This window comes from Salmo salar, chromosome 15, assembly GCF_965601325.2.
Source record: "Salmo salar chromosome 15, fSalSal1, whole genome shotgun sequence".
Lineage (NCBI taxonomy): Eukaryota > Metazoa > Chordata > Actinopteri > Salmoniformes > Salmonidae > Salmo > Salmo salar.
The window spans coordinates 72,961,701-72,986,288 of record NC_138305.1 but is presented as its reverse complement, the minus strand read 5'-3'; the positions used below and the strand labels follow the sequence as shown (position 1 = coordinate 72,986,288).

The following is a 24,588-nucleotide window of genomic DNA, read 5'->3' as shown; positions in this document are numbered from 1 at the left end:
TGACTGGTATCCTCTGATTATCTTACTATAGCCTGAATGAAACAGTAAACACATGTAATGTATCCCCAATGAATGACAGAGGAATGCCCAACTGAATTAAATAATTCTGTGGAAATAAGCGTTTTAAGTGAACCCTTTCATTATATGCAGAGTTGAGCATACGATTAGAACATAGTGAAATCCTATGATTCAACACTAGATGGTAGAAGAACAGAAGAAAAGCAAGACTGAACTGTACAGTGTACTGAGGTCTGTGCAAGGTTATGTAATTATACTACCTCTCTATTACATTACACTCAGTTTATCCTCAGTGACACACATTTAACAAAATATTGACCGTAACAACCATTCATTGAATATTGTGATTGTAAGGGCATGGCAGCCTACGTGTAGGCTCTCTCACTGAATCGGACATAAACACAGCAGAACAGTCCATTTCACAGACGGCTCGAAACAACAAGATGGTCTACTGTGCACGAGGCTCCATTCATTCCATCAGCGGCACCAGTATCTGTATATGAGAACACTATGCTGAGAGAGACAGACTGGGGCTGTGGTCACATGAGGCGGTTAGTCATCATGGCATGATTGGCTGCAACACCTTGCACTACAGATACAGCATGAGTCTACATCTCAGGCAGCACACTGCCATTTCTGACAGCAGATCCCGACATTAGCACAACGTACAGTCCCATCTCCTTAAACGCATACTCCCGCTGGCTTATGATGTGTTTCATGTAGCATGATGTACAACTGCAGCACCCATAATGCTCTGTAATCATACACGGCTGTTATCTCAGTGAAGATGTTCCCGGAAGCGAACACAATGTCTCCTTAAATAATACATTTCAGCGTGGTTGATTTCCTTCTGGAGACGATGAGTTTGAAACCAGTGTGTGACTGATCCATTATCCATCGACAACATCTTCTCCAGAAGGAAATCAACCACGCTGAAATGTATTATTTAAGGAGACATTGTGTTCGCTTCCGGGAACGTCTTCACTGAGATAACAGCCGTGTATGATTACAGAGCATTATGGGTGCTGCAGTTGTACATCATGCTACATGAAACACATCATAAGCCAGCGGGAGTATGCGTTTAAGGAGGTGTGACTGTACGTTGTGCTAATGAAGGCGTGTTAATCAGATATACTAGGGGAAGTTACGGTAAAGCCTGTCAAGGCGTTCTCCCTGAGCTTGTCTAACAGGACCCCCATGGGGACAGCCATTCAAAACCAAAGTTCCAGTTCTCAACACTAGGGGTTTTATATTGGGTTCATTGGGTTGCTATGATGTAATGTACTGTAACATGGTCTTTCTCTCTCTTTCTCGCTCATATTCTGTGCACTGCTGCCCCACTGTGGAAGAAGGAAGCCTCTGTGAGCGTAGTGGTCAATTCATAAAATGTCTGTGTGTCCCTGCCCAATTTGATGTGTGTGATATTCCTGCCTTCCTGTGAGTCTCAGTAGATGTCAGGTGATCCACACGGTAGTGCTATCTTCAATAATGCTATATTAAGCATGAGGGGTCGGTTCAGGTGTCACGTCACAGGAAGTTTAGATATCACATAGAAACGTATCGTGTGGAACAGTTAGCTGTTAGCTGTATTCATTACATTTATATCCCAGTGAATACAACCAAGTCGCCCTGTGACCCTAAAAGGCCGTGACCTCAATGGGCACCATGGGAGAGCAGGGCTCCAATGTCACAACTTCACAACACAATTAAAAACCAATCAGGAGTGCTCTCTTCTGTCACAAAGGCAATGATGCTATAATATAAACAAACGTTGTGGTTTTTCTGTTTGCTCCTCCAACGCTGCTTGCCTTGGTTTCACAACTTTATTCTTGGGCCCAGTTAATTACTCTGGAGAGGTTATATAGCAATGCTGGTTTGTCATTTTCAACATAGCGAAGCAATCATACATTACTACTGCGTGATATGAAATCTATTATGCACTATGGGGGAAGAGGAGGAGGTAGAGAGATGAGGAGGAGGTAAGGAGAAGAGTTGGTAGAGAGAGGAGGAGGTAGGGAGGAAGAGGAGGTTGAGAGAGAACGGAAGGTAAAGAATGGTTACTTTAGCAAACAAAGGTAAACCAGTGCCATCTGTACTTGTAGCGGATGAACAGTGAGGAGTTGAGAAGTATACAGTGTATGTTGTGGGGTGGGGGAGTGGAGAAGAAGGGGTCCCGGGGGGAGGTGGATGGATACACAATCTTCTGGCACACATTACCACGTCACTCAATCTCATATCCATCCACGGATACTGTTACCGGCCAAAGAGCCTTTCCATAGTCAGAGAGCGTGCTCTGTTTTCTGTGAATATGATGAGTCCAGTTCATAACCGGATAACCCCCTTCATCTAATTCACTGATGCATGATTAAAAACAGTGGCTAGCCAGAAAGTAACAATACCCTAACTATGCATGTTTGAGGGTAAAGGGTTCTGTTTGAAGGAAAAATCCACTAAACATTTTTGTGACCCTTTGCTTCTTGAAAGTGACACTTTGCTTCTTGAAAGTCCAAAATCGTGTGCTGCACTTGACCGCTGACATGCAAAACATTTTGTGACTGTATCAACAGTGGACTAATGAAGAAAATACCAAATGATAGTTTTTGAGTGGAGTTTTTCTTTAACTATTTGTCTCCCAATGCTTTGTGATATAAAGGGACTGCAGTTGAACCACAAGATACTCTGCTGTTCAGTTACAAACTACTATAATCAAATATGGGATTTTCTATTCTCTCTATAAACTGGTAGAAGAGGTAGAAGATAACAAAATGGCGCTAACACTGCCAAAACGAATGACACAATGCCACAGACAAGTGTCGGTAGAATTTGCCCTGGATTACATGCTATCTCATTGAGTCTTTCAATGTCTTTCAACTTATATTAACCCTCTGAGGTAAGATCGAAACTCTTCATGAAGGTTGTGTCACATACATTGGACATTGAAGGCCATTCGGCAGACTCTTCTTTAACCCTGGTTGCCCATAGAAACGTGACCTGCGGGTGGCCCTAGAGAATCGCACTGTCAATTCCAGTGTATGGATGTTACAGTAATATGGCTGTTATGGTGCACTCATGCAGAGGCTGACAGAGAGCCCATGGGTCAAGGGTCAGGGTTCATGAAAAGGTTAGCGCAAGGTGCAGTGCTGTTTTGCAGTGACTTGACTGCAACATATTGATGAAGAATGTAGAATCTACCTTTGCTGGGAACTAAATTGTTTCCCACACCATCACTACAAAATTAACAATATTAGTAAATAATGATTATTGTTTTGTGATAATTCGTGTGTCATTAGTGTATTACTAAGATGTACCCACCATCCTACCTTTTCTAATCTTAGTTGTGCTCGATGAGTCTGTGTGCACTACTTACTGTCTGGCCTGCCAGAGAAAGCAGCATTGTTTCTCTGCAATCGTGTGCTCAGGCCTGGGACGTGCAGCATCCATTGATTCCTGTCCTCATTGGCTGAATGAGGGTGGGAAAAAACAATCAATCTTGAGCTGATTGATCATGATCATGTTAGGTTCGCTAATCTTTTCCAATTCTATTTTAAAATGCTGCAACTTGAAATATACACAATACTGTATGTACTGCTTACTAAGTTCAGTGTCATTTATGTTTTTCCACATTACACTACAATAAAGCCATCGGGTCACTTTGGAAAATCAATACTTTACAAAGTAGTTTTTTAATGTAATTTTCTGAAAATGAGGGAGCTTTAGGCAGGGAATAGAGATTTTGGACTCACCAGTGTGCTCAGAATTCCTCTATTGGTGGCTATATCTTTCCCTCCCTCCCTCTCTCTCTCTCTCTCTCTCTCTCTCTCTCTCTCTCTCGCTCTCATAGTAAAACAAAGCAGGGGTCTTCCTAGGTTTTTCTGGTACGAAGCCTCACAACGTCCTCCATAACATTTACAGACACCTGAAATCACACGACCGTGAGACTCCCACTTGTCACTTACTGGGGTGAGCTGTCATACTGTTCTAAAATCCTTGTTCAGGACACAGGAGAGACACTCAAACCTACACACACTGCCTACAAAAAATTTGCACAAGGTGGTCCGGGAACCACCCACACACAGTTAGAAGAAATAGTATCAGGTACAGTTTTTCTGTCTATAGCCGAGCGCACTGCTACCTCACTGACCGTGTTAAGGATTTTTACTTGGTAACGCAGGTGAACACTTACCTTCATCTCAACACCTCACCACAACGAGGTGAACTTCTTGCCGAAACCGGAGATTGCTGTTGGAGAGAGAGAGAGAGAGATTAGGCATGCTGTAGCTTGTAGAATGCACCGTAAAGGTTACGTTGATGGAATGACATGAAAGATCCACAGAGAGAGAGTAAAAACGTCTGAGGCTGAGATCCAGCATGGCACCTTCTCCTAGTTTTCCTGCTGCCTCTGCAGGGTTTCCTGGTAGGACTTTAGAGAGGAGACTATCCCCCTCCATCCCTGGTTGACCTGTTGCTGCGCTCCCGATGCCACTGGGTCTAGGGGCGGCCTTGGAGCCTGCAGGGAGAAGGGAGAGGGGGAGGGAGATGGATGATGATTAGAAACTGATTTTCCGAAAATGTACCTACAGTATGAGAAAGAATCTTAAAATATAGTTGAATCCTGATAAGTGTAAACTATGTTTGGTGTACTTTTCAATTCAAATACTTTCTTTTAAATCCAGTTGATGCCATACTCCAGTTTAGTGCACACTATCACAACAGTCTGAAGCCATTGCAATTATCTGGAGATGACCGCACCAGCTTTTGACATAAATCTGATATAAATCTTTGCGCTTTACAGACTGTTTCTGACCCGGGTCTCTATTTCCACAGAACAACTGTCTATGCAACTGTTAGCGAGGTGATGGGATTGTATAGACCAGAGCAGGTAGTCAATGCGGGGTATGCGCAATGCCGTCGGGGGTACGCCAAATAAAAATGTGATTCACATTTTAAAAAAAAAAGAATCGAACAATCCATTTATATTTTACAACAAATCTATACATTTGGGTTTTTTTCTCACCTGATTAACCTCGTTTCACTGCCAAAAATAAAATTCAACCATCTAGTGTTCAGCGAAATAACAACACAATGTCAAATACAGGTAGCCTAGTCAAATAATTAACATCCAATCACATTAACCGTTACTCTCTCGCGGGAATTCGGTCCGTATGTAGCCAAACTTAGCTGCTGCTCGTGTTGGTATCTGTACTGATGGCGCAAAACCCATGACAGGGAGACATAGTGGAGAGGTAACGCGCGTGCAAGCAGTTGCTCCCGACGCCACTTGGATACACTGCAGCATCCAGAGAGAGGCTCTTGCTGCCAAGGGAATGACTGACAGCTTGAAAGACGTTTTGGACACTACAGTGAAAATGGTTAACTTTGTTAAAGCAAGGCCCACGAGCAACTCTCGTGTATTTTCTGCACTATGCAATGATATGGGCAGCGACCATGTAACGCTTTTACAACATACAGAAGTGCGCTGATTATCAAGGGGCAAAGTATTGACACGTTTTTTTAAAATTGAGAGACGAGCTTAAAATTTTCTTTACTGACCATCATTTTCACTTGTCTGACCGCTTGCATGATGATGAGTTTCTCACACGACTGGCCTATCTGGGTGATGTTTTTTCTCACCTGAATGATCTGAATCTAGGTTTACATGAACTCTCCACAACTATATTCAATGTGCGGGACAACACACAGGTCTTTCCATCATTGTATGATTTTTTGTGTGCAAATGAACTCAAGCTTACAGACAACATCAAACATGATATAGCGAAGCACCTGAGTTGGTTGCGCAATTATGCAGGTACTTTCCCGAAATGGATGACACAAACAACTGGATTTGTTATCCCTTTCATGCCCTGCCTCCAGTCCACTTACCGATATCTGAACAAGAGAGCCTCATCGAAATTGCAACAAGCGGTTCTGTGAAAATGTAATTTAATCAGAAGTCACTGCCAGATTTCTGGATTGAGTATCCTGCCTTGGCAAATCACGCTGTTAAGACACTGATGCCCTTTGCAACTGTAACCAATGTGAAATGGCTAGTTAGTTAGCGGGGTGCGCGCTTATAGCGTTTCAATCGGTGATGTCACTCGCTCTGAGACCTTGGAGTAGTTGTTCCCCTTGCTCTGCAAGGGCCGCGGCTTTTGTGGAGCGATGGGTAACGATGCTTCGAGGGTGGCTGTTGTCAATGTGTGCAGAGGGTCCCTGGTTCGAGCCCAGGTAGGGACGAGGAGAGGGACAGAAGCAATACGGTTACACAACCACGTTCCTATGTGAGAATGTATTCTTGGCCCTCACTAGCATGAAAACTACTAAATACAGGCACAGAATGTGTGTGGAAAATTATTTAAGACTGAGACTCTCTCCAATACAACCCATCCTTTCAAGCACATCCTTAACCTGTGGTGAGTTATTCACAATTTTCGATTCACAAATAAGGTTTTATATGTAAGATGGTTAAATAAAGAGAAAAATGATTGATTATTGATTATTATTATTGATTACTTCCCACGAGCCGGGTTGTGACAAAAACCCACACTCATTCTTATGGGTAATAAATGTATCCTAATTATTGATTATTGATTATTATTATTGATTACTTCCCACGAGCCGGGTTGTGACAAAAACCCACACTCATTCTTATGGGTAATAAATGTATCCTATAATGTGTGTGTGGCAGGCTTACAATGATGTCAAAACACAGCATTTGAGAATGCGGTGACCCTGGTGCTAGAGGGGGTACGCAGCTGGAGGTTGAATGTTTGAATGGGTACGGGACTATAAAAAATGTGGGAACCACTGGACTAGAGCATGTCAACACAGACACAATTGAACCGTGACACGGAAATGGCTATATTATACGTAAAAACAACTGGAAATCAGACTGTAAAAACAACAGGAAATCAGCTCCAAGTGATTTAAATTCAAGAAATCTGTTCCCAGGTATTCCCCTCCCACGTATAATATAGAGAGAGACACAGTTGAAGTCGGAAATTTACATACACTTAGGTTAAATCTATTATTCTGACATTTCACATTCTTAAAATAAAGTGGTGATCCTAACTGACCTAAGACAGGGAATTTTTATGATGATGAAAGATCAGGAATTGTGAAAAACTGAGTTTAAATGTATTTGGCTAAAGTGTATGTAAACTTCTGACTTCAACTGTAGTAAATCAAGATATATTAATATATAATTCTTCATAATTTTTGTTTTCCAAATGTTAGAATTTTTCTTCCACTTCATTGACAACAAAAAAAAGACAATTAAACCCATTTTAATCCTACCTAGTAACACAACAACATTTGGAAAAATTCAAAGGGTGTGAATTCTTTCTGAAGGCAGTATTCACACAGTACACACACTCACCACCTTGCACCCACCCGCCCACCACTTATGCTGCTGCCATACTGTTGACTATTATTATTATTATTATTTAACCTGCTACCAGTTGCTTTCTCCTAATCCCTGCTGACATGTTCATATCTACCTCTAATGCTCCAGTATCCCTGCACATTGTACATTTGGTACTGACACTGACCCTGTATATAGCTTCCTCTCTTATTTCTTTTTTTTTTTGTAAAAAAAAAAATGTGTTACACGATTTTGGTATTGAATACTGCACTGTTGGGTAGGGCTTGCAAGTTAAGCATTTCTCTATACTTGGGCATGTGACAAATTAAACTTGAAGTTGAAATGAACTTTCCCTCGGTGTTTCCAGAGTTAGGGTTATCCATCAACTTTCCAAAGCCTTCTCAGAATGAATGCCTGGGATTAAACAGGACACCTGTGATACCTGATTACGTAACACACTCTGTGTGTGTGTGTGTGTGTGTGTGTGTGTGTGTGTGTGTGTGTGTGTGTGTGCGCGCGCGCGCGCGTGCGTGCGTGTGTGCATGGATCTGTCTTCCTGTTGGTCTGTCTGTCTGTCTGTCTGTCTGTGGGAGATTGATTAATGTATGCCTACACTCTAAAAAAAATGCTTGGTTAATATTTGGGATCCCAGAGCTGGGTAAATAATGGAAAAAACACACGCTGGGTTATTTTGACCCAGCCAGTTGGGTTATACCCAAACATGGGTTAATTCAACCATCAGTTGGGTTTTTATTCACTTTCATGCTGGGTTGACGCAGCAGCTGCGTGGTCAGCGGCGTGGTCTATTAGGGGTGTGGCTGGACCAACTCAGTGACCCAATGCCTTCAACCCAGCAGTTGGGTCATCCAAACAACCCAGAATGTTTTAGAGTGTAGGAGAGAACAAGTGTACTAATCACTCTCTGTGAAATGTTCAGTGGGTGGAGCAGGAGCAGTTTGAGTGCAGACAGGGATGTTTACCTATTCCTGTGAGTGGGGGTTGAGGTGTTTTTGCAGGTTGGGCCGCCCCTCCTATGACAGCTTTGGCCCCTATGGCAGTCACAGGGGGTGTGTTTGCGACAGGTGCTTGCTGGAAGAGCGAGACAAAGAGATGAGGAACACGGTTAAACGTGGCAAACTGACTGTACATTGCTCATTTTGTTCTGATGCACTGAAAAATGTGATTCATATCATGTTGACCCCCTACTGTAAAATACCATGCCAAAACTTCATTTGACAGACAGACATTGGGCTGAAACCAGTTTCATGCTTCCTCCCTGCAAACCAACCGTCCGCGCATCTAAGCATGCATCTAGATTTACAGACTGGGAATATGATCTCTATAAGGGGTTAATGGAACAAATATAACATCATTCAATTAGCATTGTGGACGTTTGCCAAATAATAACACAGGATTTGTTTTGCATTCACTTCACCCGGCAAACGGATACATTCCATTCATTTCAACCCTCAATTAGCATTTTGAATAAATTATTTTGAAATCCCTCATCGGGCCTTTCAGAGAGAACAGGCGCCATGACAGTTCAAATGAATGTGGTACGGGATGAATGTGATTGGATGTATACGATTGTCTAACAACTGTATTTCTATGTGGAGCATAGAACTATCTTTCAGAACCATATCTCAGTCTGCACATAATAATGATGATCATACACAACACAGAATATTTCATTTTACGTTATCAGTATCGGCTATAGCACAGAGATCCTATAATTCCTATAATTCAGGTTCTCTATGGCCTAGAGTATAGGATTAGATGCAAAACACAACACATAGCCGAAAAACGTTTGCATGTTGTATAGTTCTGTATATTATAAACATGTTGATGTATTCAGAGACATAAGAAAACAAACGGTAATGGGAGGACGGGGAATGATTTGCAGTGGAAGACATTTTGGGGATGAATCTCTCTCCTCCATCTGAGTGGACTAGACAGAGGCTGTTACACTGCCACTATCTACAGCCACAGTGCTAATCACAAGACCAGATAAGGTCTGCCAACAGGATTTCACACACATTTAAATAAAACCTCTTCTCACAATGATGTGCTAGGCCTTATCAGAGAGACAGAGAGAGAGGAGGTAGAGAGGGAGATGAGAGAGAGAGAATGAGAGAGGGGGTGTAGAAGAGAGAGGAAAATGAGGAGGGAGACAGACGAAACAGAGGCAAGAAAGAGATGAGAGGGAGAGATGCCACCAAAGACCTCTAAAGCCATCTCAACACGTGAAATAATAATCTACACACATTTACAGTGATTCTCTTGTAGATGGTAAATTTGAATAATCATGACACTTTCAATCCAGAGTCACTGATTGTTTGTAACCACACTTGCACTGCACTATGTCATAATACTGTACTCACCGCAGTTGGTGGCAGTTGCCCCAGTGGGCCTCCTGCCTGTGGCTGGCGACCGGCTTGACCAGGACCAAGCTGACCAGGCTTGGCCTGTAGACCCTGCTGGGCTTGGGCCAGGCCCAGAGGCTGCTGGCCCCCAGGGGTGGTGCCTGCAGGGGTGGTGCCTGTCTGTCGTGCCGCCAAGGTCTGAGGCTGCTGCTGCAGCTGAGTGCGCTGGCCTTGCTGCAGCCCGTCCTGCTGGGAGGTAGGACCCTGTCCCCTAGAGCCCGGGGGCCCACCGGCGGATCCCGGTACACGGCCAGAGCTGCCCTGGCCCCTGGAGGAGGAGGGAGTGTGACCCTGGAGTTCTTGCTGCTTCCTGGAGGAAGTCCGCCCATCGTGGGAGGATGAGGACTTGGAGGAGCGGCCCTGGCTGTGGTGGTGGCCCGACGGGTCCCTGGAATAGTCCGATGAGTGATACCCCCCCTGGGAGCGCGGGTCACCCCTCTTCCCTGACGAGGACATCTGGCGGGAGTCGTGGCGCATGGACGGGTCTTTGGGGTGGCCCTTGGAGGAGCGCGAGGAGCGTGGTTCGTCTGAGTGGCGGGACGAGGCGGAGTGTCTCCCAGAGCTAGTGCTGCCATGGTGGCGATGGTCTCGCGTGGTGGAAGATTGGCGGGTGTGGCCGTACTCGTCCTGGGGCCACAGGTCCTCCTCTGGGGGCTCGTCATAGTCGTGGTAGGTGTGCTTGACGTGGCGGCTACGGCCGGACGAGTGGCCACCACTGCCATAGTGGCGGGAGCTAGAGCGCAGGTCCCTGGGCTTCTCAAACCAGTCCGTCTCTTCCTGGCCAAGATGGTAGGCTTTGGAAACCAAGAGTAGATCACAGTCAATCTCCAAGTCTGACGGCGACAGAGGCATGCAGACTGAGGCCATGCAAAGAAGAACAGGAAGGAGAGAATAGAAAGAGAAAGGAAAACAAAAAACTAAAGACAAGTCAAGATTTACACCCATGCATGAAAGAAAACAAATGGAAAACACTGATGGAAAAAAAATCACAAAATAAGTTCATCACAACAAGTAAACGAAATAACTTTCACAAGACGACGGTATTGTGTGAAAAAAAGTTGTGCACCTCTCAGAATAGCATGCAAGTGAAAAGAAAGTGACGAACTAAGTGAAGAAACTGGACGTGGCTGCTCATGCAAACAGCACAGACAGCAGTCAGTCAGTCGGGATGTGAGCAGCCAGAATACGCCTTGAGACACAACACCAGCACAGCATGCAACGTCTCTCTCTCTTTCTCTCATCTAGCCTTATCTCTGGTTGGGTGGGGGATGTTTATTCGTGGGCAGAGACTGGCATTTAGCACCCATTTACCTTCACTGTCCGAAACAGCGCAATGCATATCGTCTATAATGTAAGAATTGTCGGGTTTGTAGACGTGTGTCCGGGGCAAGTCTCTCATGTGATCCTGCACGTCAGGCATGGAGTGGCTGGAGCCGTACTGGCTGTAATACTGACTACTACGGCTGTCGTACAGCTCTGGGCCCAGGGAGGAGGCCCTCACATGAACACCCATGGGGCTGAGAGGGCTCTCCTCCGACGAATACTGAGAGCGCATGGGGGGTCTGCCCCGGCTATAGCTCGCCCTGTATGATGAGCGCTCCCTGTCCCCATCTCTCTCGTAGGAGCGGCTGCGGTAGCCGGCATAGTCCCGGGATGAGATCTTGTCCATGCCGTAGCCCGTGGAGCGCGAACGGCCCGAGGTGTAGTACATGCGCTCCTCCGGATAGGAGTATCTCTTCTGCTCGTAGGCGCTCTTCCTCAGGCCGTGGGCCATGTCGTCCTGCAGCTTCCTGGCCCGCGACGCCACGCTGAAGCTGCCGCCGCCCGACGTGCTTGCGGCGTAGGAGGCCAGGTCTGCCTCCACGTCGCGTGCTTCCTCGATGGGGGAGAACTTGGAGATCTTCTGCTCCCCGCCTTGCTTGCGGTGCTTGCTGCGCTTTGAGGACATGACGGCCGGAGCCAGGCTTTTGGAGGCGTGCTTCTGGATGCCGGTGCGCTGTGCGCCGTGTTTGGTGTAGTCGTCATAGTAATAGGAGGACCCCCCACCCATGCTAGTGCTGCTGCTGCCCACTACTCGGCCATATGTGTCTGACCCTCGCGGGTGGTAACTGTTCTTACCCCTGCTGTGGTGGTCGTACAGGTCTTCCTCCCTGGTCAGCTCGTCCTCCGGCCTGCCGTAGGAGCTCCCTCCTCTCGCCGGACCGCTCTCCCCTGCGTAGCGTACACCGTGGCCGTCGCTCCGGTGCATGTCCGCTGTGCCGCCCAGGCCCTCCTTGGTCAGCTCGCTGATGTCATCGCACATGACGTAGTTCCTTGGGACATTCTGCTCCAGGCTTGCGGGGCCATAGAGACCGTCCTGTGCGTAGGTAGAGGGGCTGTCAACTGAGTGCAGACGGTCAGATGGAGTGCCGTGGCCATAGCTGTTGGCCACTGTGGCAGTGTATTGGCCGTAGGAGCTGGCTGTAGTGGTGTAGCCATAGGTGTTAGCTGTGGTGGTGGTATACTGGCCATACGTACTGGCCGGGGTCGAAGTGTACTGCTGCCCGTATGTGTTGGATACTGTCGTGGTGTACTGGCCATATGTACTGGAGACTGCCGTAGAGTATGGCCCATAAGTGTTGACCATGGTGGTACCACCAGTATACTGTCCATATGGGGGTGCCCCACTGGAGGAGGAGTAGATGATGTCTTGGGCCGTGGTGGTCACCCCTACAGTGGGGTTGCTTACGACCTCATAATTGGTGGGCATCTTGTGCTCCAGGTCAGCCAGCGAGGTCTGTCTCGGTCTCTGGTGGACAGTGAGGATGTCTGCCTGGGGCTGATAGGGAGTGATCTGCCCAGGGCCAGCTGGGTAGGACACCTGACTGGGGTATGGAGAGGTGTGGGTGGGGTAGGGAGGTTGGCCAGGCTGGGCATGCTGGAATCCCTGGTGGCTAGGCTGTTGCTGTTGCTGAGGCAGTGGGTGCACACCCTGCTCTGTCGGGTAGGGGGGATGGCTCTGTGGGAATGTGTGGGAGGAGAAGGACTGAGTCTGGTAGGATGGAGGAGGATGTTGGGTCTGCAGGGGGGTGGGCTGGGGGAGAGCCGCTGCCTGGGACACTGAAGGGTAGGGGGGCTGGTTGAAGGCTGCAGTCTGGTAAGGGGTGCCGGGCTGGGGAGCTGGAGCTGGCTGGCTCAGGGTGTGGTAGGACTGGTAGGAGACGAAGGAAGAGGTGGGAGGAAACTGGGCGGCTGTGTTGAAGTCACTGGTGAACTGGCTCAGTGGTGCTGTGCTGGGTCTGGTCAGCACCCCGTTGCTCTCGTAGGAAGCTACCGCCGCCGCCAGCCGCAGGTTATTCAGCTCGCTGTCTGACATGTAGTCTCGCGGGTCGCCCATGCAGCGCAGATAGGCCATATCCCTCCTCTCCCTCTCCTTCACCAGGGTCTCCTTGCGCTGATGGATGCCCAGCTCCAGGTAGCGCAGCTTGGCATCAATCTCCTTCTCCTCCTCCTCCAGCTCCTGCTGCTGCTTGCGGAGCTTGGTGGACTCCTGCTCCACGGCCTTCAGCTCGTGGGTGAGGTCCTTCAGCAGGCTGGCTTTGGCTGCCAGACCTGGCCTGGTCCCGGCCCTCAGTGAGGGCACGGAGGGCATGTACATCTGGGGGAGGGCCGGAGTGACAATGGGGAGGTGGCTTTCCTCTGGTGGGGGGCTGGGCAGGGTCCTCTTCACCTTCCTCAGGGCGCTCTGCTGCAGGGCGGCCAGCTGCAGGGAGACAGGGGGCAGGGCCATGAGAGCAAGGGTTAGGGAAAGAGCTTGCACAACAGAGCATTACACATGTGACATAGATATGTATTGTTCCTCAAGGACGATACGAAATACAAGGTACATTCTTAGTGTGATCATACATTACTTAATGTGCCTGTGCAAAAGAGAAAAGCAATAAACAAATTGCTGTAAACTGAAACTTGATAAATACTGTATCAATATTTTTGCTACCTTAAATGGCATTGCTACAGTTACATAACAGTGCAAAGCAATACAAATGTCTATAATTTAACATTTCCACTAACATTTCTGTATTATGTTACATCCTCAGCCATGCCACAACCGTGCATGCAGCACTAAGTGAGCGCAGAATAAAGCTTAGTGGTAATTAAATTTAGATTTCCATTGGGAGTATAATTCATCACAGCCAGTCTCAAGAAAGGTTGAGGAAGATAGCCCCAGTATCTGTCAGTAACATGAATGTTTAATTAACTATGACCATTTCATAAAGATGCTCCTACAATAGCAGTTCTACATAAACCCAGCAAATGTTTTACAACCATGCACTTCTCTTCAGCAGTTCTAGCATAATCTATGAGTAGGGTATAAAATAAATTCCTCTCCACTCTTAAATTGTCTTAAAATCCTCAATATTTATGAAATCAACCAACTTCAAGTCTGTTGTTTGTCTTCCAATTCAAAATGAATCTACTCCCTGTTCATTTTCAAATGCTATTCAAATTCAAAACTCAGGTTTATCATTACTCTACAAGAACTGCCACAGATCTCCACACCCACTTTTTTCCCGTACAAGATTAAGTCAATTCTCCATCACCTACAGAGGTGACTTTTTTTGAACAGTCTCCTTGACCACCTCAAATACCATATCAACTCCTTCAACAACTCCTTCAAACACAAAATGAAAAAATATCGAATCATTTCCTGCCTATCAGTCACTTTATTTTGATTATGCGTTTTACTTGAATGTCTTTTTTCTCTCTCCCCCCCCACCCCAATCATGAAGTTTTTTTCTTTGTGTAAATCTCCAATTATTTGTTTATTATTCTTCAAAATCAGGATACTTTTTTGGGTTTGGTTTAATGCTATAAATATTTGAAAGCGGGAGGTGCCTCTGTTTTTTTTTTACCTCTCCTGCTCTTTCCAGTTGTCTTTTAAAGTCATCCTATTATTTAGTATTTTCTTATGTGAAAAATAATTAACAAAGAAAGCATTATTCCCAAATACGACAGATGGTCACTTAAATTTCGGAATTGTTTCAATCTGTATATAAGGGGGGACAAACATCAATCCGAAATTTGCCACTTAAGCAAAAGTAACAAACAGCTGGAGTTAGTTTTAGATGAATGGAGATATTATTGACAGCATTTGCCTATGATGATGTTCAAAATTGCTTGCCAAAAACATCAATAACTTTTCAATGTAGAGCTCGTTTGACTGTGTTCACTTAAGCTGTGCATTAGTAAGATGCTGGAGGACATACGTCTTTGGTGCTTTTTGAAACTAGAGATCTATCACAGTGTAACTGTGTGTAAATTGTGTTGTGTGTTTTATGTAAAGGAGCCTGGAAGAACCTTTCGGGGTTCTATAAATTGCCACTCCGGGAACCTTTCCAGTTGAAAAAGGTTTCTCGAGGAACCCCTGTGTAAAGGATCAAACCGGAACCTTTTTGTGATGAGTGGGGTTCAATTTAAAGGCTTTTTAAATATATATTATTGAGGTGGCAGACTATCAGCAGACTGGAGGAATGGATTTCACATAGTTATTTTGGGCCACCCGTTAGAGTAAATGTAATTCCTGTTCATGACGTTAAGTTTGTACACTGCAAATTAAAATGTTTCTTGAATATTTATGCATATTACATATTCTATTATAATATTAACATTGCTGATTACATATAGTAATAAAATGGCAACTATTCCAGTTTGGGGATTTGCACATGCTCTTGAGGAACTCATACACCACTGTTAGCCTCATTGAAGCTACAAAATTGTCAGTGTTCAACCTTAACATGTGATGACAATACAACAGAACAGATGAACAGGAATTGCATCTACTTCCACGGGTGGCCTAAAAAGAGCTATCTGAAAGCCACGCCCTTACTAAGCCACTCCTCCAGTCCAGTGTTCCTCCAGGAACATTACATTGAAACATTAAAGCAGTGGTGTCAAACTCATTCCATGTAGGACCTAGTGTCTGCTGGGTTTTTGGTTTTTCCATTTAATTAAGACCTAGACAACCAGGTGAGAGGAGTTCTTTACTAATGAGTGACCTTAATTCATCAATCAAGTACAAGAGAGAAATGAAAACAGACACTCGGCCCTCCGTGGAATGATTTTGACACATGTGCATTAAAGGTTCCTCCAAGAGCCCCTCAATTTACCAAGGGTGCTAACATAAACCATTGACTAGCAACGGTTCCTTGAAGAACTGCAGGGATTCCTTGAGGATCTCCAGGGTTCCTCGAGTCACCACTAATTCTAAGAGTGTAGCATCGCATGATAATGCACTTGATGTTTATGGGGCCATATTTCAATTTTATGCTGCCAATTTGATACATACTACAGTAGAATGCATACAGTACTTAACAGTAAAAAGACAACTGTCCATGTGATCTTGAGATTTGAGTCTTTCGGTCTCTGCATGTGTACAGAAATAGCTGTTGAGGATCAAAGGATTGACCTTATGACCTACCTGGCTCTGAAGAGCTTGCTGCTGGTACAGGTTTAGCCTGGCCTTGGTGTGCTCATCTGTAGTGGGGCTTAGGGGCTTGGGGTCCGACATGGACCTCTGTGTGCTCTTAATGGGCCGGGGCATGCTGGGGTGGCGCTGGGGCGACTCGACCGTGTAGGCTTTCTGCTGGGGGGTGACGTGGGCCTTGTTCAGCCCGCCGCTGGAGAGGGACGTCTCCAAGAGGCGGTGGGGGGAGACGGGGGAAACAGGGGAGTAGAGCACCTTGGGGGACTTGGGGGGCTGACGGATCAGGCTGGAGAGGGACTCATTGTGGAGGTGGTTCATGGGCTGGGTCTGATAGCTAATCTCCAGGGGGTCTGGCCTCCTCCTGTTCTGCTGCTGGCGTGGGTCGGCGGACCCCACCAGCTGGATGCTTGTGGAGTAGGGGCTGACGGTGGTGGGCACGCTGAGCTGTGGCACCACCACGCCCTGAGACTGGGCCTCAACGTCTGTTTGGCAGGCTAGGCTTTGGCCCTTCTGGGTCCTCTCAGGGCCTGAGATGTAGTGGATAATCTCGACTTTGTTCGGGTCTGGCACGGTGACGTGGATAGCCGGAGACACCTTCCCCAGTTGGTCTGTTTCGGTCTGACAGGCGCTATCTCGAATGGTCTGGATGGCGATGCTGGATGAGACGGCTGTCTTGGAGGCTGTGTCTGTCTTGTTTTCGGCCCCGAGATCCGAGTGCTTAGAGAAGCGAGAGCGCCTGCGCCTCACAGGCTGCTCCCACTCCACTTTCTCCTCATCATCATCGGTTTGGACACTGCAGTCTACACTGCGCCTGTTGCGTCTGCGCCGGGACATGATGTACCTCTCCTCGCCATCCTCTTCGTCTGTCTGGACACAGCTGTCCACGATCCTCCGTGCTCCATAGAACTGGATGCTCTCGCCCTCCATTCCATCCCTCAGCCGGGGCATGGAGGTGGAGTTCTGCCTCCTCATGTTGGTTCTGGTCTCTATATGCTCTTCATTGTTCCTTAGACACATGTCCGAGGAGGAGTTGGGCAGGGAAATGAAGCCCACTTGATCTCCATAGGGCAGCAGGGTCTGGCCGTTCGGGTCCACCTGAGCGGCTGCGGCGGCTGCAGCAGCAGCAGCTGCAGCAGTCTTCTGCCTCCTCTGCTCTTCAAGCTGCTGCTGAAGCTGCTGCTGCAGCGACTGTATCTGGTCGAGCTGGGCTTTCTGCTGGGCCAACTGCTCCTTCTGCATCACCAGCTGGCTCTCCCTCTCAGCCTGCTGCTGCTGCAGGACCTGCTCCTTGATGGTCTGAAGCTCCTGAATCTCCCTGTGCACCAGCATCTGCTCCTTCTCGCGGTGCCGCTGCAGCTCCATGCGCTCCCTCTCCAGCTCCTCCTGCAGACGTAGCTGACGCAGCTTCTCCAGCTCCACACGCTCCCGCTCCATTTGCAGCAGCTGCTCATGCTGGCGGTGCATCCTTTCCTCCGTCTCCGTCACAGGGTTGACTGGGCTGCTGGAGGGTGGGCCAGACGGAGGGGGCTGGGTGTTGCTCTGGGACCCAGTGTAGCTTTGTGTTGGAGGGTAAATGTGGGCTGGAGGGGGCTGGCTCTGGGGTGGAGGCTGGCTCTGAGGATGGGATTGAGGATGCATGTGCTGGGGCTGGGCTGGAGGTTGGTTCTGAGGCTGGACCTGGGGCTGCCCTGGGGCCTGAGTGTGGAGGTGAGCCTGGGTCAGGTTCATGGGTTGCTGCTGGGGCTCTGTTGGCAAACTGACCGGCGCTGATGTACGGGCAAAGAGAGGTTGAGATGATGGATCAGATGCACTGGATTTCACAGAGGGCTTCCCTAGGTAGACTGGGGCATCCTGGGTGGTGGTGATAGCAGCAGGCATGCTCACAGGGGCCGACGTGGTGAATGGGAAGATGTTGGGAGCCGGATAACGGTACGGAGCCTGCCCAGACATAGGCATCCTTGGGTTCACAGGCATCCTGGTGAGGCTAGCCAGAGGCACTGGTGTCATGTTGGCTGTGGGTAAAGGCCTGTACACTCCCCTCAGTAGCGGGCACAGCACTGAGGCAGGCTGGGTAGTGATTGGCAAGGTGGATGCGATGGGCGTGTTGATGGTGGAGTAGGTCATTCCATCAGCAGACCTCATGGCAGACGGGTACATGGCTCGGAGGCTGGCTTGCCTGGCATTGATCATGTTGGTGAGCGCTTGGGTTTGAGAGATTGGCTTCCCATCAGGTCCGTAGAGCATATTTTGTCTCATAGAGTTAAGCCTGCCACCTGGACCTGTTCCTCTTCCTACGCCGTACTGCACGAGCTCCGGATTGCTCCCATAGCGGTCCATTAAGTTGAGGGCAGCGCACATTCGGCTGATCTCTCTGGCAGTGGTAGCACTGTACTGGGCCAGGTTGGACTCCTGGAAGTTAGCGAGGTCTCGGGGCGAGTAGCCGTAGTCAGAGCTAATGTTTGACAGGGAGTTGAATCTGCGTATGGGCAGGGCAGTAGCAGTGAGGTCACCCCCATGGCGTAGGTCAGTGTAGGAGCCATACTGCATGCCTAGTCCCAGGAAGCCTCCCTCATAGGCATGTTTCAGGGTGCTGAGGTCCACGGCCAGCTCTCCAGAGGCCTGGATGTGTGGGTCCATCTTGGAGTGGTAGGATTGAAGTCCGGCCTCTGCTAGGTTGGTGCCAGACATCGAGGGCTGTAGCCGCCCAGGGAACGGTAGTGTGTAGGCTTTACGCCCGTCCATAGAAATCTCCTGATACTGGCCCTCCTGGTCCGACTCGTAGGAGAGTGGTGGCGCAGAGGGTGGTCTTGGCTCTTGAGTGGCCACTGTCTCATCAACATTTTGCTTCTGGGAGAACGGACCACCAACACAGGTACTTCCGAATGGGAGGCGGTACACTACATCACAGCAGGCCGGTTGGTTCTCAGCTTTGATCTGCCCCCCTGTGAGGTCCATGGCATCCTGGCTCTCTTCTGTCTTCACCAGCTGGGTCACTGGTCCTCCCTGTGGGGCTCCATCCATCTGGACCATCATGCCATGAGGCCCACCGCCTGCCAGGTTCATCACACCTGCCGGGGTTGGCTTGCTCTTCAGCTCCAGGGGACCTCCAGTGCTGTAGATGTCAGGGGCGATGGCGGAGGATATAGCACTGACCACGGCTTGGGAGTTGCTGGTTTGGCTGACCAGAAGGTCCTTTTTGAGCAGAGTCATCTGGCCTGGTAGGTTGTACCGAGCTAAGGAGGACTGCTGCTGCATCTGATGGTGTTGCTGGAGCTGCTGCTCCAAGAGCTGCTGCTGCTGTTGAAGCTTCTGCTGCTGCTCCATCAGCTGCTGCTGCTGGATGCTCAGGTCCTCCAGCTTGGCGTCAATCTTGGGGATGGATGGGTCAGTGGGTGGTGGTTTGTTCTGTGACAGGCACATGGCTGAGCCCATACCCTGGCCCAGGTCCACTCTGTTTTGTAAAGGGTCCCCGTAGACCATGGGCTGTTTGGGCTGTGATATGAACATGGAGGCGGCCACCGTGACGCTCACCGTGGTTGCGGTTGATACCATCACATGGGGGTGCTGCTGGGTGTTCAGGTTCATGATGAGAGGCTGAATGATGGTGGAGGGGTGGCTCCCCTCGTGCCCACTGGTGTATTTGCGTGTTTCTGTGGCCAGAGAGGTAAGATCCATGCCGTGGTCAGTCATGATGATGGGAGCTGGTATAGTGGCTGTTCTCAAATCCAATGTTCTCAGATCCACCACGCTCCCACCATAGATCATCTGGCCCTGCTCCACTCTCGAGGTCCCTGGGACAGTGGAGATCCTGCAGAGAGAAATGTTGTCCATAGACATCGAACCACGGCTGTAGGTGCTAGCTGTGGTGACCATGCTGGTGCCAACATTGACCTTTTCCACCTTCTGCATCCTATAGAAGCTGCGGTGAGGAGACTGGTGGTATGGAGGGCTGTCTGGCGGACTGGCCTGTGGAGAGTAGCCATCAAATGTCAACTGTCGGCTGAATCTGGTGGGCGAGGATAAAGGTGAGGTGGCCGTGTTGACCGTCACTGGTTTGGCAGGGCTTGTGTGCTCAGTGTCCATGTAGTGGGCATCCTGGGAGGATTGCTGTCTGAAAAGACGTGGGGATACAACTCTGTGAGATGTCTGGGTCCCCTGGACCATCACTGGGGAGGTGGGCCCTGAGCCAGCCGACGGAGCCACTATGCCTGGGCTGAACGTCTGGGTGGAGATCTCGACCCTCCTGGAGGGAGAGCGACTTAGGCTTTCAGTGGGCGATGCGGAAGGGGACAGAGGGGGGCTGGAGCTCTTGTAGTACGAAGACATCTTTGGCGAGCGGGTCTCTATGACGTGCTCTGAAGATGTTGCACTGTCTCTGACTTGGACCCCTCGGTTCTCCCCCACGCTCCTCGCAACCAACTCTCTCTGGCTGTATGCCTGTGTTATCTCCGCTATCTTGCTGCACACATTTGAGACGGTTGTGGTTGAAGTGGTGGGACCTCCAGTTTGCCGACCATACATGGTGGATTGGGTGGTCGTCATCATTTGACTAACGCTGGTCTGGGAGATGGTCACTGCATCCCGGGAATAAACCCCGTAGGCGGCTATTGTGGTGACGGCCGCCACTGGAGTGATGCCATTTTTACCCGTCTGGCTCTTCATCCCTTTTGAGTAGTGTTGTGTCACCCGTACATCAGGGATCCTTCCTCCGGTCTCAGAGAAGGACACAGGTGCAGAGAGCTGAGTGGGGCTGGTGCCAGGAGTCAATAGGTCATTGGTCTGCTCAAGCAGCTTACTGAAGGCTGACCCAGTATCTAAAAGCTGCTTATCTGGATAGGTACTGTTGTCAACTTCCACCTGCTCGTCTGCCTGCTGCTGTAACTCCAGGGCGGAGGACTGGTGCATCTTAGTGATGTTCTGGGAGGTCTGGCGGATCTCTTCGTAGATGTCTCCTGTCTCTGCTGCCTCGTTTTCATAACCAGTCTCTGCCTGCTTGTACTCATACTCATCTTCATACTGTTGGCCGTTTGTGTCATCCTTGTATGTACTATTGTGTCTCCCTTGTTGCTGCTGCTGTTTCTGCTGTTTCTGTTGCTGCTGCTGTTTCTGTTGTTTCTGATGCTGCTGCGGTTTCTGTTGTTTCTGCAGCAACTCAGCTTTCCTCATCATTTCCTCATACACCTCCTCAGCACTCTTCAGGGGCTTGCTGCTGGAGCTCCCAGTGGTCGTCGTGGTCGTCAATGACTTCTCGGTCGGAGAGTACAGAGACATGAACGTTGGCAGGTTATATTCGCTGCCAGACTTGTAGAGTTTGGACTCGTATCCCTCAGCCTCTGAGTCAAGGCTCTGGGGGGAGTATTCCGAGGCAGAGGATCGGTGGAGCTCCTCCATCTCTGCAGCCTGTCGCAGCTCCTCAGTAGGGGAGGCGTCCTCAATGGGGGAGAGGTTGCTGGGGGGCGTCTTGGATCTCTCCCTGCGTCTCTGGGCCCTCAGCTCCTCTTTGTCTCTTTTGGTCTTCCTGGCCGTGCTGCGGATCCTCTGTTGCTCCAGGTCCCTCATCTTCTCCTGCTCCCGCAGCAGCTCCTCCTCCTCCCTCAGCTCATCCTCCTCAGAGGAGTCCTCAATGGTGGGCAGCAGGGAGCCATGGGAGCGGTGCCGGGCTTTCCTCTGCTGCTTGGCGTCCTCCAGTCTCTGTCTGCGGCTGGGGCTACTGTCACTGTCGTCCTCCATGGAGGAGATGGAGGTGGGTGAGGTGCCAGAGTTATAGCTGGAGGTGGTGGGTGGCAGGGTGGAGGAGTACTCTCCCCTGGAACGCTCCTCGGGAGATCCCGTCAGGCTCTCCATCTCCAGCTCGGGCTCTCGGTCCAGACTGAGGTCATTTTCATTGTTGAGCTCCATGTCATGGCTGTAGCTGTTGGTGTTGTTGAGCTCAATAGTCTTGAAGCGGCGCAGGCCCCCCAGGCCCCCCTCCTCTCCTTCCTCTGCAGAACCTTTGTAGATGTCGCTGGAGCTTTTGGTCTCCTCCTCAAAGCTGCTAGACTGGTGAGATAGGCGGCGTTTCTCTTTCATTGACTCCGAGATGTGCTTGTGTGTCTTTTTTGGTTTTTGGTAGCCGTAGCCTTCGTCCTCCTCGTCCTCCTCCTCCATGTCCTCCTCTTCTTCGTTGTCCTCGTCTGCGCTCATCTCCATGATCTGCCTCCTCATGAACTCCTCATCTGTCATTGGCTCCGGCTCGGCCACTTTCTTCTCGTCCTTGGGAGCAGCACTGCTCTTGTGCTCCCGTTTGGACTCCCAGTCCCCTCCGTCCTCCTCCTCCTCCACAATGTCTTCCAGCTCCTCATCAGAGTCGTAGGCCTCGGGGGTGATGGACAGCGACCGGGGCCTCTGCTCTCGGTGGTGCCTGCCCCGTCCCCGTTCGCGCTCCCTCTCCTCGGCCGGCAGGGTCTTGGACTCCAGCAGGGGCCTCATGGAGCTCTCCAGCTTGGTGATCTCGGAAGGGCTGGGGGGGCTGCCACGTCCGCTGATGCCCTTCTCACTCAGCTTCATCTCCTCCTCCTGGATGAGGCCGGTGATCTCACTGTGCGAGCTGGAGATGCCGTCCGAGGAGTAGCCGGTGTCGCTCAGGCTCTGGGGGCTCCGTGACAGGTCTTGAGTGCTGTTCTTGGTCTCCTAAGGAGGGACATAAGAAATCAGCCAAAAACAAAACAGCAGACTGGGAAAAAGACCTGAAAAAAAGACCCTGAGATGATCTTATGCAATGATTATTCTAAAATACTTATTTGTAATGTTCTGCTCCTCATCTTATTCCACCCATGCTCACATTGAACATTGGAGAACAGTGGGCATTAGAGTGGATCACTTTCATTTTGTATTCACAACAGCACTAATTCAGTACCACTAAGGCCTTGATGGCTTTGCATATTCATGGTTGTACCAATCGTAGCACATTATGTTTCAAGAGGGGCGACGGCTAAAATGGAGTGAGAGAAAAAACACATTCCTTTTCTCTGTGTGGAGTAAATCCATCAGTGCTTTGGCTGGCGCCTGCTTCATCAGCACTATTTTTTTCTAGACGTCAATAACAAGGTGCAGGAGAAGAGGGAAGGCACAGAAAAGATTGGATGCCATTTTCAAATCATTTGAGGTACTGTGGCAATAAACTAGCAATACCTTATTCCATTTCAACTCCACTAAATGTCCCTCAATAAACATCTTGCTTTACTATATAACAATAACTAAGCTTTATCAGCTGTATATCAAAATGAATTTCTAGGAGACCTAAAAGGTGACTTACGTCATAATGTCTTGACTTCTTTAGGTCTTTTGTGATTGGCTCTCCCTTCTTCTGAGTTAGTTTGGTGTCTATGGCAGGTTCCACCTCCTCCTCTGACTTTGGCATAGTCTCTTCCGTGGCCTTCGGTTGTTTTGGGGGCTCATTGGAAGGTGTGGGCTGGACAGGGGCCTTTGTGTCCCCAGGTTGCTTCACTGCGAAAGGTCCGCTCCCCAGGCCTGTCTGTGGCTTCTGCTGCTGCTGCGGCTGCATCGTTCCCGGCCCTTGCTGCTGCTGATTGGTCGATTTCAGGAAGGGTGGCTTCTGAGCTGGCTGCTGACTGGCTGATGCCAGGTGGCGTGGAGATCCCATTGGTTGATGCTTTGGAGACGGATGAGGAACAGGAGAGGGGTCTCCGAGTCCTCCAGACATCAGCCGCTGGGTCTGACAGTTCAGACAAAGCCACTCCCTCTTCTGAAAAACATATCAGAAAAACAAAACAATTATATTAACCTTTTGATTAAAAAAAATTAAAAGAGAAAGAAAAAGAGAGAGAAAGTTAGGAAGTGAAGGATGGGGAAGGGGGGTACAAAGCGGGCATGGAAGAATCTGACAAGAGTAGAACATCCCTCCCACATTCCATGTACATCTCCACTGTGATTCAGTGGATAAAGAAAAGAGTGACAGCATGGCTTCCCCAGGATTAAGTCTGTATGTCTCAGAGGAGAAAGTCATACTGTCTATTGGCAGGCAGCCACCAGATCGAGAGACATCGCCCTTCTACGACACATTTTGGGGGGCCGGCATACATGATGTTCCCATAACAATGGGACTGATTGGAGGCCCAGTCCAACACCTACAGTAGTACTACTCTGAGAAGTAAGCCTCTTAAAACTATGAGACATCATTCCATCTATCTTAACTGGTGGTGTGCTTGATCCTCGAATAGATGGTTTCTTATTGCTCGCGTAGATCCTATTTCTTTGAGGTTGAGGCTACAATACAGAGTTTTTACCCCTGTCCCGCCCCTCTGGACACTTCTTTCTCAAATCTA

General features: G+C 49.0%; 1 protein-coding gene across 3 annotated transcripts in view; it reads right to left on the bottom strand.

The window, feature by feature from the left end:
* Positions 1–24,588, bottom strand: part of LOC106572259 (protein bassoon-like) — a 188,179-nt gene that overhangs the window by 6,752 nt on the left and 156,839 nt on the right. The window contains exons 4-12 of one of the 3 annotated variants that reach the window (XM_014146305.3): positions 23,559–24,008; positions 16,259–22,933; positions 11,113–13,543; positions 9,760–10,595; positions 8,359–8,467; positions 4,394–4,525; positions 4,202–4,257; positions 3,762–3,934; positions 3,386–3,478 (exon numbers count right to left, since the gene is read on the bottom strand). In XM_014146305.3, coding sequence (XP_014001780.3) covers positions 4,217–4,257; positions 4,394–4,525; positions 8,359–8,467; positions 9,760–10,595; positions 11,113–13,543; positions 16,259–22,933; positions 23,559–24,008 — 10,674 coding nt within the window. In that variant the 3' untranslated portion in view covers positions 3,386–3,478; positions 3,762–3,934; positions 4,202–4,216. The remainder of the gene's footprint in view (positions 1–3,385; positions 3,479–3,761; positions 3,935–4,201; positions 4,258–4,393; positions 4,526–8,358; positions 8,468–9,759; positions 10,596–11,112; positions 13,544–16,258; positions 22,934–23,558; positions 24,009–24,588) is intronic. The other 2 variants (XM_014146307.3, XM_014146306.3) reach the window with 2 other exon arrangements.